This window comes from Lichenostomus cassidix, chromosome 1Aa (assembly GCF_008360975.1).
Source record: "Lichenostomus cassidix isolate B80296 chromosome 1Aa, HeHo_3.0, whole genome shotgun sequence".
In the NCBI taxonomy this organism is placed as follows: Eukaryota; Metazoa; Chordata; class Aves; order Passeriformes; family Meliphagidae; genus Lichenostomus; species Lichenostomus cassidix.
The window spans coordinates 53390117-53403462 of NC_139480.1; the positions used below are offsets into that span (position 1 = coordinate 53390117).

The following is a 13346-nucleotide window of genomic DNA, read 5'->3' on the forward strand; positions in this document are numbered from 1 at the left end:
TTGGTGTATTAGAGAGAAACTGCCCTAACCCTTCCTGATGACCTTCAGAGCCTAATTCCTTCCCTGTTCTGCATGGTATGCTCAGCTGTTTAATTTTAAACTATTATGAATTTGTCCAGATAGTTGCAAGCTTAGCTCTCTGGTTTCCTCCTTATGCTGCTTGTAGCTGCCTGAAAAAGGACATGAGAAAATATATACACTTACAAATGTGATCATTGCTTACCTCTATGTATTGTAAAAAGTGGAAGGGACAAAATTTATCTGGAAAGAACACATTCTATGTAAAAGTGTGCTGCTAGAGAAACTGACAGTTGAATAGTTTTTTAACTTTTCTCTCTTGTCTCAGTAAAAGCACAGGTGGAAAAGCTGCCTTTTTAGTAATCACTAATAACATAATTTGACGATTATTACACTAACATGTAAAGATGATTTTCCTCTATATGACTTTCATTTCTAATTTGCCATTTTGTAGAACCCTTCTTATATTTTGGCTGTCTTTTAAAAGTAAAATTCTAACAATTGATGCTCCTGTTGTGGTTTTTAGTTCCATATTCAGCGTTACATAAGCTTTTTGTGAATTGCATTACAGAAATGAATTGGATGAAAAACTGATATGGAGAAAAAGCTTGTCTTCCCAGCCAGAATAATTCTATTATGTTTGTGCTGCAACTGTTCAGAGATCTGTTTTGTTTCAGTAGCTGCATTTTGTTATAAACAAGTGCCTACCCTTATGGCACAGTTATTGTCAGTGTATCCAAGAAATGCTAATTTAGTGTTGAATTCTCCTTGGCCTGGGAGGCTTTCAGTGCAGTTTCTCTTGGCAGCTTGTCATAACCACTGGACACCAAGGGCAGGTTTATAGACATTTTCCTTTTGAAGGGGCCATGGTACGTTAAGGGAAGCAAGATTTGTAGGGCAGAAAAAGAGAAGGAGCTTCAACTTACAGTCTGCTGACAAAAGTGTTCATCCCACAAGGGGTGGTAAAGTCTGTTTACCTGTGTGTATCCCTGGTAGTAGTTAGAGAGAAACTTGGCAGGAGACATCTAAACAGAAGAACTTGGTGAAGTATCTGTAGACATTGGACAGGGCTTTGCATGTGTGTTTTGGGAGGCAGCTGTTTCCTTTCTCTCCTACCTCTTGGGCTTCAGCCCTCAAACTGCGTTTGGGGATGCAAGTGACTGAATTTTTGTCTCAGTGATGTTTTTGATATTAATCATACATGTTAGCTTAGCATAACCCTAACTTTTTTTTATACACAGTGATTTATAAACAGTCATCTGCTTCAGTGAGGATAGATTGTATTTTTTCTTCCTTGCAGCTGCATCTATAAAAGTGAAAATACCTGAATTGTTAAAATAATGACTTGCTTATAATAAAGCCTAGAATTTGGAGCTGCTGGGTTTTCAGTTTGTTTGTTTTGCTAAAATAAAACAATGACACAGGGTATGGTAACACATCACAAATAAAATGCAGGAAAACTGTCAGAGTTTCAACTTTTAGGGAAAGTAATTGTCAGCTTCGGGGAGGCCTGCTGTCACGGAGCCTATAAGCTTTTACATGTGGGACAGATATGTGCATCATGCCATCATTTAGAATCTATCACCTGCTTCAAAATGCATGAGAGTGGGGCAAGAAAATATGTAGCTCAGGTGACCTGGGGCTGTCATAAACTGAGCTAAGGCTTCTGTGAGGGTGGTTGGTCTTGCCTCCTGTGTGTAACTTCTGTATGTGATGCTCTTCATGTTGCTTTTGCTTTCTGTTGTTACTGAGGAACCTCTGGTTTGCATTAGTGGATGCCTTTAGCTTTCAAGTAGATTATTTGAATCTAAAATTCTTATCGAAATAAGACTTTTTTGTTTTGAAAGGAAGACATTTACTTTTCTTTAAATCAACAAAGTTTGGCCTTAAATATTTCCAGTGACTTTCATTGTGTAACACAGATTTTCAGTGAAAAATTAGTAGGAATCAGTGAGGTTATTGTTGCAGAAGCAAAGGTCAGTTGGTTGTCTCATAGTAATGCTTTGAAAGTGGAGTAGTTAATGAGTAAGTGTCTTGCTGCTCAATCTTTTCTTTTGGTTGTAATAGGAGATTTTATGATTAAATAAACTCAAGAGTCTACTGAAATGTGATATATGCAGATGCATTGAAAGTTTTCTGGACAAACAATGTCGTGATAAGAGCCACAAACATCCTGCAGTAGAAGTTTTCTATTGCAAAATGCCCTGTGTGGCTACCTCTTGTTTTTATTTGGCATCCCTAGATATTGAAACACTGAATGAAGTTGCCTAACAGATTTTTTTGTTATCATAACTTCGTAACGCCTCTTCATTAATAATGTTCATAAATTGGTTTTTTTTCCCTGTTTTTACAGATTCTGAAGGTGTTTAAGATCTGAATACTTACAAGCTCTTCATACCTAGCAATGTCTGGCTCATATGATGATTCCGTTGGAGTAGAAGTTTCTAGTGATAGCTTCTGGGAGGTAATCCAAATGTTTTTTCAATATTTTGATTTTATTTTTTACTCCTATTATGAAAAATCTGATTTTTGTGCATTGTAAACTGTGGAGAGAGCTGCAATCCAAGACACCATTGGTTATTGTGATCTGCAGAAGTAGCCTTTAGGCTAGAAATTACCTTCTAGATTTTGACATGGTTCTGTCAAGGGTCTCAATGGGCACAAACCTGAGGATCCATTTGGGTAGGGTGTGGAATTCAGAACTGAACCATTGTCCATATTTATTTATATATCAAAGAAGGGAATGTGTGAGTAGCTTTTAAAATGGTCAATGTTAAATATAAAGTAACTCTTCCAGGTACTGTAAGTGCACATAAATCACAAATGTAAGATAATGTGTGGATGTACTGCCTGTCTCCTGTTTTTATCTGGATATAAGTATAAACTTTTTTGAGAGAAGTTTTGCTTATCTCAGTGTAAAAGCATACATGCAGAACAATAATATAAAGTGCTTTGTAATATCAGTAATTTGTGTTGCCCCAGTCTGATAGAGGCTTTCAGATGCTATGATAATTTAAGCTTTAAAGAAAGGAAACTTCATAAAGCAGAAAGCCTTTTACAAAAATAAGTCTTTTTCTTACAGTAAAAAGAAAGCCTTGACAGTGTCAATACTGACACAGTTGGAGGTAAGTAGGCTGTCCAAATTAGCTAATATCAGTAGGTCAAACTTCTGCTATTTGAGCGGGAGCTCTTTTGAGTTTGAACTATAGCAAACACAAAAATGGCTAGGGGGAACTTGTCTGAATATTTTTGTTACCAGAGACCAATGTAAGACAGCTTGATTTTGACCTGATACTGTATTTCCTTTTTAAAGGTAAGCTTTTCTCAACCACTAAACTGTGCTGTTTGTAGTAACAGCATATTACATTTTGATGCAGATCTCCCATGGTTTTTCAGTATATTATCTGAAAGACCTAATGCCAGTGGTGTTCTTGTTGAGTAGATGAGCACCGTTTTTTGAGGAGACATATTTGCTGTTATGTTAAATACGTCTGTCTGATTTATAAAGAAGTTCTTTAAAAATCACTGTATTCTAAGTGATTTTGTTGTAGGGGTACTCTGTAGTATGGCTGCAGAGAGGCTGTGAGACCTCTGCTCTTGGAGGGTGTGATCTATCAATCAATCAATCAATCAATCTGATCTATCACAGTTGCTTTGAAGGACACTCTCCAGAGGGTCCTTCCAACCTCAGTTACATTGTGTGTTTTGTTTTATGTTGAGGTGACTTCCTGAGCAGACTTTGTTGGTAGAAGTGTTTTCAGATAAAATAAGGGGGCAGTCAGGAAAATAGAATTCTGGACCAAAGGGGATATTTTGATGTGAGTTGAGCATGGTATACTTGGCAGCAGAACATGATTTCTGGCTGGCTTTTCTGCACCAAGCTGTTGTCTTCCATCAAATAATCATGTCTGGGAGCATAAAAGCTGAGTGAATAAGAATGTAAATTCTGTAAACTAGGATGATTATATTTGGACAAATTTGAACTCAAATAATTAAATCCAATAAAGGATGATCAGAAACAGAAATTGCCTTAAATTAGGACCTTCACAAAGGTTTGCTTAAATGTATTTGATGCTCATTATAGGTGGGTTAAAGGTGTTTGTGCCATTGATAACTTATTTGACATCATTTTGTAAACACTATTCTTAAGGCCATTTCTTTGGACTTTTCTATGTGTTCTTTCCAAAAGGTCAGGACTGCAGTGTGTTTCATAAGCAGCGTGAGTAGGCGAATGTATAATGCATGAGCATACCTTTATTTATCCTTGGATAACGAAAAGGTAGACTTCTGTATTGCAATCAGTTGGTTTCCTTACAGGGTTTTCCATGCTTTTTCTTTCTTTATGTATAACCACAAAGATTGTTCTTTGTTGTTAAAATGATATAGGTAAATGAATGTTAAAATGAGTCAGGTGAAATACCAGGTGACTGGAAAAAGTGAAATATTGTTTCCATCTTTAAAAAGGGTAGGAAGGAGGACCCTGGGAACTGCTGACCTGTCTGACTCACTTCTGTGCCTGGGAAGATAATGGGACAGACCCTCTCAGAAGCTCTGATAAGGCACAGGAGGGACAGGGAGGTGATTTGAGACAACCTAGGGCAAGTCCTGCTTGACCGACCTAGTGACCTCCAGTGGAGTGACTCCATCAGTGGAGAAGGGAAAGGATACAGGTGGAAAGGATACAGTCATTTGTGTCGACTTCTGTAAAGCCTTTGACATGGTCCCCCACAACATCCTCCTCTCTGAGGGGAGTCCTGGATTCAAGGGGTGGATTGCTGGATGGAAAAGGAATTACTTGGCCGACTGCATCCAGAGGGATGCAGTCAATGACTCAGAATCCCAGAATGGATATTGGTTAAAATTGGTGTCCCTCAGGGGTCCATATTGGGACCAGTGTTATTTAATATCTTTATAGGATTGAGGGCACCCTCAGCAGGTTTGCAGATGACACCAAGCTGAGGGTGCAGGGACAATCCAGAGGGACCTGGACAAGCTCGAGTAGTGGCCCATGGGTATTTCATGAGGTTCAACAAGACCAAGAGCTGGTGCTGCCCTTGTGTCAGGGCAACCCCTGGGATGGATCCAGGCTGGGGATGAGCAGATGGAGCAGCCCTGGGAGAAGGACTTGGGGCTGCTGTGGGTGAGAGCTGGGACCCAGAAGCCATCCTGTGCTGGGCTGAGCTACCAGCATGGGCAGCAGGGCAGGGGGGATTCTGCCCCTCTGCCCCTCTGCTGAGCCCCCCTGCAGGGCTGCATCCTGCCCTGGGGCCAGCACAGCAAGGACATGGAGCTGCTGGAGCCACAGCAGGGACACCAAGGGCATTCCTGGGATGGAGCAGCTCTGCTGGGAGGAAAGGCTGAGGGAATTGGAATTGTTCACCTGCAGAAGAGAGGCTTTGGGGTGACCTCACTGTAGCCTTCAAGTACCTGAAGGGGCTGAGAGGAAAGATGGAGAGAGACTTTTGACAAGGGCCTGGAGTGACAGGACAATGGGGAATGGCTTTACCCTGACAAGAGTATTGGTTTGGATATTAGAAAGAAATTGTTCTGTGAAGGTGGTGAGGCCTCAGAACAGGTTTCCCAGAGAAGATGTCACTGTTCCATCCCTGGAAATGTCCAAGGCCAGGCTGGATGGGGCTCTGAGAAATCTGGGATAGTGGAGGGTCTCCCTGCCCATGGCAAGGGGTTGGGACGAGATGATCTTTAAGATCCCTTCCAACCCAAGCCATTCCATAATTCCATAATATTTCTGATTTGGAGTGTTCTTTCCAACTAAATTTGGCTAATAGTTAGTCTAAAACCTGTCTTTTTCGTATATTCTGAATTGGTTGTTTTGCATCTGCAGATTGCAAATTTGAATTCTGGTCTTAATCTTTCTCAAAAGAGTTAAACAGCTTTGATCAATGTGTTTTGTTTGACTTGGTTAGAAAAGATGTGGTGCCTCTGGAATGCCAGATAAGTGCTTTATGCCTCAGGTCACAGGAAGTGAAGAACTCTTAATCAGTTTGAAAGTTGTTTTTTAACTACAGATTCAGTTGTTTACAATCTGTTGTTAGAGGTTTTTAAAGATTTTTGACACAGTAAGTTTTTTTTCTTAGTTTTTAAAGTCAGCTTGCAGTTTGTTAAAAGCCACCTTGCTATGTTTTACTGTCAGAGCTGAAAGAGTGAATGTATTCAAACTTGGCCATGGCACAGAAGTGACAGTCTGACAAGGTGAGCTTTTGAGTTTGTTCCCTCATACTCCGAAATAGCTTAGATTTATTTACCTTTGAAGTGTGCTGCAAAACCCATCTTTTTCTTGAAAGACATTTAGGAAAGAGTGAGGTGGCTGGCTGTGGGACCTAGCTGAAAAACTTACTGTGAAAGCTGGTTTTTGCTTACTGTATATCTATTTAAACTAAAACACTTCTAGTTGTTGAAGGCTGGTGTTCTGTTGAGCTGATGAGAACTGTGCCTAATAAAATGTTGATAAGTGAACTTCAAAGTTTTTGCCATTGCTGTTGACAGAAATTTCATTGTCTTTAGGGAATGAAACACTTTATTCTCTATCAGTTTGCCAGCTCTAGAAGACTTTGGTTTTCTTTTGGAGCTGTCACTGCCTTTGCTATGTTTTCTTACTGAAAAATGTGAATCTAGAGTTTTTGCATGCAGTAGATTTACTGCTCTAACCTTGTCTGATTGCATATGCTCAAACTGTCTGTGGAGCCATTCAATGCAGGTTACTTCATCTGTTAAGCTTTTTTTTACTAGGTTGCTATTTCAATACTGACCATGGAAACTTCCAGTTCTGGCACTGGGAGTTAAGTTCAGTGCTGGAAATACAATACAAATAGTAACTTGTTTCCTCTAAAGGTTAGTGTTTTTTATTGCAACACAGATATTGTTATCAGGTTCTGATTTGTGGTTGGGAAATTGTTGTCTTGTTGAAAGGGAATTGGAGAAGTTGCTGTTTGGACTTGTGTTCTTGGTGATGGCTTACTGTAGATCTGCCAGTGAAAAAATGTGGGTAGGACATGGCTTAGGCAGAAGTATCTTATAGCAGAACAGCTGATATGACTGAAAAAAACTAGGCTTTCAGAATTATGCATGTTTGTTTAGCATGCAATAGAAACAGCAGCAGCTTTAACAATTAAATTGAGTATTTTTCCTATTTGATTAACCCAAGATATTACTTAAACACTTTTTGTCTTCTAGCAGGATAATAAATCCATTTCAGGAGAACAAATGCTTTTCTTTTCCTCTAATTTTTCCAGGTGTTTAGTCAATAGTAGTACTTTAAGAGTCAGAATTTTGTACATGTTTTAATAAGGATTGCTTAGAGAACAAAGAATTGCAAAATACTAAGAAAATACTTTCTGAAAAGTAATTCCCACAGTAACAGTGGAGGATTTCATTGAAGTTTCAGTTGTAGTAATGTCTTAAATGACTTAAAAAATGGAAGTTTCTCTCTCCTAATTTATTTTTCTGTCAAGCCTCAATGTACCTTGCTATGTCTGGTTAAGCTCATAACTCTGTCTGGGTGCAGAAATCCTAATGACTGAGGAATCTTGTTGTTATGCTCCAAGGAAGAATTCCTTCATCTGTGGTAGTTAGCTGACAAGGATGACGTGCTTTGGATAATCAAAGGTTATTGCTGATAGTCTGAAGCAGGGTGGCAGCAAGTTTTCTAAGGGAAAGTGCAAAATGTACAATTTGAAAACGCTTCGTGTATCTTTCTTATCTGTCATATTTAGTCTAAGTATTTGCATGACTGTTACAAATGCATCTCAGCTTATCATAATAATTTATGGCACTTTCTGCATCCAAAAATGGACTGTGGCAAAACTGGTTAGTTCCAACCTTGTATTGCTTTAGTGAAACACAAGAAGCCAACCTATTGGCCTTGTCCTACTGAAGTAGTTTTGGAATGCTCAGGAAAGAATTCGGTGTATTAAGAACTAACGAAATGCATCATAAAATTTGCTTTCTGATTCTTAAGCTCCAGCCTTGTGCTTGGTAATCACTGTCAGGGACGTATTAAAAGAAAAATGCCTTGGGCAAAATGAGACCAATGCTCTTGTTCAGTTACATACCTGTGAAGGTAAGAAAGCCAATGAGTGAATGTTCCTAGAGATCAAAGTAGAAGTATATGCATATCTCTCAAGGTAAGACATCAAAAGGAGCAGCTGCCCTGCCTGTGGAAGCACTTATTTTAAATGAGCTGTAGATCCCTCGGAGCCTGTGTGCTCCTTATCCCCTCGGTGTGCTTCCTTATCTCCCTGACTTTCTGCTAACATCAGCAATAGAGCCCATTCATTGCAGGGGTGTTTGAAACACCTACTTACCCAAACAGAAATAGGCATTCTGAGCAGCTGCTAAACCTGCAGCTGGGATTATTTTAGTCCTGTGAGTGAGTCCCTTAGAGGACAGGACCTGCTGTGCGTTTTGAAGTGCTGAGCACATGGCTTGTGTTGCATTCTGAAGGATTTGCTGAGAATCCACTAACAATATAAGACTTTTAGTCTCAGAAAGTGGAAGTTGATTCCCTGTGTAGTATTGGTGAATCAAATTTGGCTGCTGTTTGCATTGCCATTGTCCGCTGTCCCCTTCTAACCACGTTAAAAACACACAAAACAAACCACTAAAAAAACCCACCCTCCCCCAAAAAACCCCCCACCAACCAAGGCAAGGTCCAAATAGAACTCTCTAGATAAAAAAATATTTGAACTCTGCAGTAGTAGTTTCCTGTCACATACGTATTTTTTTAACATTGGAGCAACAGAACGTTTTTCATTTATATTGCCAGGTGTTTGCTTTACTGGTGTATTTAGCTTAAGGTTTTGTACATTTAAGAGCTTCCTCAGCATTTTTCTTGTACCCAGTAGTGAAATTATGTGCATAAACTGAAACTTACTCAGAGCTAGTGCTCATAGGTACTTGGACTATGTATATGCTAATTATACACTAAGATAATTATTTTTATTTATAAAAATCACACAGTGGTTATAGAAGTTAATGCTGGTTGAAATGTTTGGAAACCTCCCGTTTCACATAGCTGGAAAGAAATTTGGCTCATGGTTAAATGGAATGCTGGAAATAGTGGCCACTGGTACGTGTGGGTTTGACTGTGAACTTTAAAGCTTATTATTCTGTTATATGCCTAGGAGTACTAGCCCCTAAAAATACCCTTGTTGACTTTCTTTTGAATGGTTCCAGTTTCATAAGGGCTGACTTGTGAATAAGCTCTGCAAGTTTGGAAAAAGAGTTGACATCAAATCTATCTTGAGGCATTTGAAACTCCTGAAGTATTTGTGATTATAATAATTATCATGATATGCTGAAATTACCTAACAGGAATTTAGCAATAGCTGAATGTTTGCCGCTTTCTGGGCTGCTAACAAATGAAAATACTCTTCCTTTTTTTGTCTGAGTGTACCAGAAAAACCTGCGAAGTATGTTTAACACTCCAGGCTTTTATGCTGCTCTATGAATATGCCTTAAAAAAAGGCTAACACTTGAGGTCAAGGAGCCTACATAATTTAACTCTCCCTTTGTGTTTAGTGCTGTGAATTTGTAAAATAATGAGGTTGTAAACTCGTAGCTATTCCCGCTAAAGATCCTATCAGTGACAGGGCTTGGCTACCTTGGTATAAGGAGAGCTGCCTGTACTACCAACTATGGGATGATAAATGCCCCATCAGAGGTGCCTCTGTGTTTTTCTCTGGATTTTACAGATTCCCTAAGTCTTAGATTTGACAAAGGATTTGAGGTGACATTGCTGTGCTCATGCCTGAGACAAAATACCAAAATCAGAAGGAAATGCTTTCTTGATTAAGCTAAATGGAAACCTGAAGGTATCTGTAATGCCTGTAAGAGAGAAATGGGGCAAAATAGGGTCAACGGAGGCTTATTATTAGCAACACTCAGTAGTTTTGGCAATGGAAAAGGGGAAAACTGATGGTTAATTCAATTTAGAAAAGGTGGAGAGAGTGACACAAAACCATGAATTACAACTTTCACAGCATTAACTGATGGCATAAAAAAAGTGACCATTATAGTGGTATTTTTAAAAAAAAATTCTTGGAGTTATTTCCTTTTGAAGTATTTCTGACAACTAAAGGTAAACATCAACTGAATTTGATACTGTGTAATAGTAAACTATGTCTTGTATCAGTGTAGTAAACTATCACTTTCATATGGATGTAGTGTTCATGCTAAAATGAAAGTGGGATATAGTTTAAAAAAATCTAGTTTTCTTATTGAAATGGTAAGAAAGTTTGTAATTTTATGATTTACTTTCTGGAAACAAATGTTTTGTTTGTAGGACATGGAAGGTTGCAACTTCATGACTTAGTTGTCTGCTGTCTGTTTAAAAGGAAATAGCCCAATGTTCAGAATGATCAGAAAATTATTCTAACTATCATAATCATGTATGTTCATATAGTGTACAGGGCTAATTGGGGAATCTGAAAATTGCCAGGCATTATGTAAATGTGGTTCTTACTGAAACAAAGAAACACGGGATTCTTTTGTTTGTTTTGTTCCTGGTCAGTTGCTACAAATAAAAAGAATTTGTCATTTTTAATTTGCTCAAATACTTATTCTGAAGGGGAAGGGAGAAGTCTTGCAGAGTGTTTGCCGTTTTCCTCAGAAACTGGAGAAAAGAGTCTTGAATAAACAACGTATAACATTGTGTTTTTTAGAGTTCAGGGTGTCTTGAGTGTGTTGCTACGTTTTTCATTTATTCTTTTAACTTATCTACAGTTAATCTAGTAGTTCCTTGGCCACATAAAGACTGGAATTCTTTTCCCTTTACTTGGCTCTGTGGTCTAAGGACCTTGTGTCTCAAAACCTTGTGTGCTAGTGACAGGCTGCACATTCCACTTCTCATTTGTTATTCCAGTGTCCATAACTTGAAAGGCTTTTTTTTTTTTGAGAAACCACTAGGTTTTAAAAACAGGATGCCAAATTTAATTTTTAAATTACATGCCAAGTTATATAACTTATGTTCTCTGTCATGGAACGCAGGAAAAAATGCTGTATTTCCAAAATTCTAGCATTCCTCATAGAACAAATTTTAGTGTAAAAGGCTTTCTTTGCAATACTAGGTTATTTTCTAGTATTGCGGGCCTGGTTCCTCTTTACTGATTCTAAACTGTGATGCTGAGTTCTTTCAGTCCTCCTGTGGAGGAGGAGGTAGCATGGGGGAATATCTGTGGTCTGCATGCAGCTCTTTAGAGGTGGCCTTACATGATAACACTGAATGAACCGTCATAGGTAAGCTCAGTTCAGTTCTCTGAATACCTGCCTGCAATTTGGCAACTGCTAGATATTACCATGAGGGTAGAATTTGCTCAGACAATGCAAAATGGAAGGGTTGAATATACCACAAGGCAGCCAGCTCTCATTCAGTATTAGCATTTAAAATGCTAATTTAATAGTGAAATTTAGGAAAGGAAACATTCATGTTACAGACATAAATCCCGGGGCACATAACTGGAGACAGAAATTGATGCTAATATGAGGCTTCAGTAGTTGTGTCAAGCTAACATAACCTGTTTTAAAAGTCTGCTTGACTGTGAACCTACAGCTGGAATAATTTTGAGCAGATGAATGATTTATCTATCATTACAAAAGCTGCGGAAAATATTCTTGGAGGTATTTCATTTCCTTAACACTTTGATGACGTATGAATAGCTGCCTACTTCTTGATTTCCATTTATGCTGAAAATGAGAGGTCATTTCTCATGCTTTCTTGGTAATAGATGCAATCAGTTGACATGGATGCACTGACTATCTCTGGTAGCCTCTTATCTTCAGTTATACCATGGCTTATGTTTAAACGTGCAGGGGCTGTGCATATGCATTTGTTGGCATGAGTTACACAAATCAGTGGCTGCTAATGCATTACTTCAGTGGTAACTGCATTCCTTTGATCTGTTGAAGTGCATCTAGTCCAAACCAAAAACATGCTCAAATGAAACCTTTGAAGCCACTGTCTAAGAGAAAGGGTTTTGTCCTGTCATTGATGGTTTTGATTTTATTTTTTTCCCAGATTTAATGAGAAGTCCTAACATATGTCTGTGTTTTTCAGTATAGTCATTTATTCTTCCAGCACTTAGTATAGGCATCTTTTTCCCTTTTAGGAGTATTTGAATGTTCAATCTATTGCCTTTCTGCTAATCTTTATTTTTCAGTCAGGTGGTTATGGCAGATAAGAAACTGGCTGTGATATTTAATAGGCTGTGCAAATTCTGTTAACAGAGTTCTTAGGTCTTGTTTAATGTTTACAAAAGCCAACTTGAGTGACCTTGAATTCAGTGGAAATGTTACTCTGGGAGCAGTATAAGGCATTTTTTCCTTTCAGACATTTAGATTTGTTAATCCATTTTGGTGTGTGCAGAAGAATGAAAGGGGAGTATTAATTATATAATGAATATTCATTGTATAGTGTGCATTTTCCTCCCGTGTCCTCATTTTACTGTAGCTTGTACATTGAGCAACTGTGGCTTTTTTTCTTTAGTATTCACAATTCTAAGTATGGGAACTCCGTGTCATTGCTGTCAGTATCTTCCCACATTAAATTCTAGAGTATACTTTGGAAATAATTGCTATCTGGTGGTTTGTCAGCAGTGACTGCATTCTTAAAAACTATTATTATGGTTGATAGAGATGGTGCAATGCTCCTTTGCATGTCTCTGCAGTTTTGTTAATCCTGAATGATTAAACACAGCATAAAATTGAGGTATTAGGTACTTCATAATAAACATTGAAGAAGGAAAGAAATACTGATATTCTCCAAATTTTCTTCACTATCTAAAAAATTACCAAGGAAAAATAATGTAGAACAATTGTGGTGACTGCCCATAATTTCATTGCAAGACTAATAAAATATAATAAAGCTTTCACTTTTAAAATTAACAACTTTTTTTTACAGGACAACTTGTGACCTTTGTATTGTTGCAGTTAAGTTTTATGATTAATTGAATTTAAGATTTAAGATTAATGAGCCTTATTCTATAATTGATTATTTCCTGCTGTATTATCTTGCTTTCAGTTTAATTATTAAATTAAATTATTTAATTTCAGTTATTTATGTTAAGTAGAGATTTAGCTTGTTTTCAAAGCTTTCAAGCAGAAAGTAAGTGTTTGTCTCTTGTTAGGTTGGAAATTACAAAAGGACAGTAAAACGAATTGATGATGGCCACAGACTTTGCAATGATCTTATGAATTGTATTCATGAGCGAGCACGGATAGAGAAGGTCTATGCTCAGCAGCTCACAGAATGGGCCAAAAGGTGGAAACAACTTGTGGAGAAAGGTAATGCCTTCTGATTTTGAACTCTGACA

General features: G+C 38.0%; 1 protein-coding gene across 6 annotated transcripts in view; it reads left to right on the forward strand.

Annotated features, from left to right (window-relative positions):
• PACSIN2 (protein kinase C and casein kinase substrate in neurons 2) overlaps window positions 1-13346 on the forward strand; it is a 53232-nt gene that overhangs the window by 25693 nt on the left and 14193 nt on the right. For all 6 annotated transcript variants that reach the window (XM_085049010.1, XM_085049014.1, XM_085049015.1 and 3 more), the window contains exons 2-3: window positions 2372-2482; window positions 13161-13317. In XM_085049010.1, the coding sequence (XP_084905136.1) occupies window positions 2423-2482; window positions 13161-13317 (217 nt within the window). In that variant the 5' untranslated portion in view covers window positions 2372-2422. The remainder of the gene's footprint in view (window positions 1-2371; window positions 2483-13160; window positions 13318-13346) is intronic.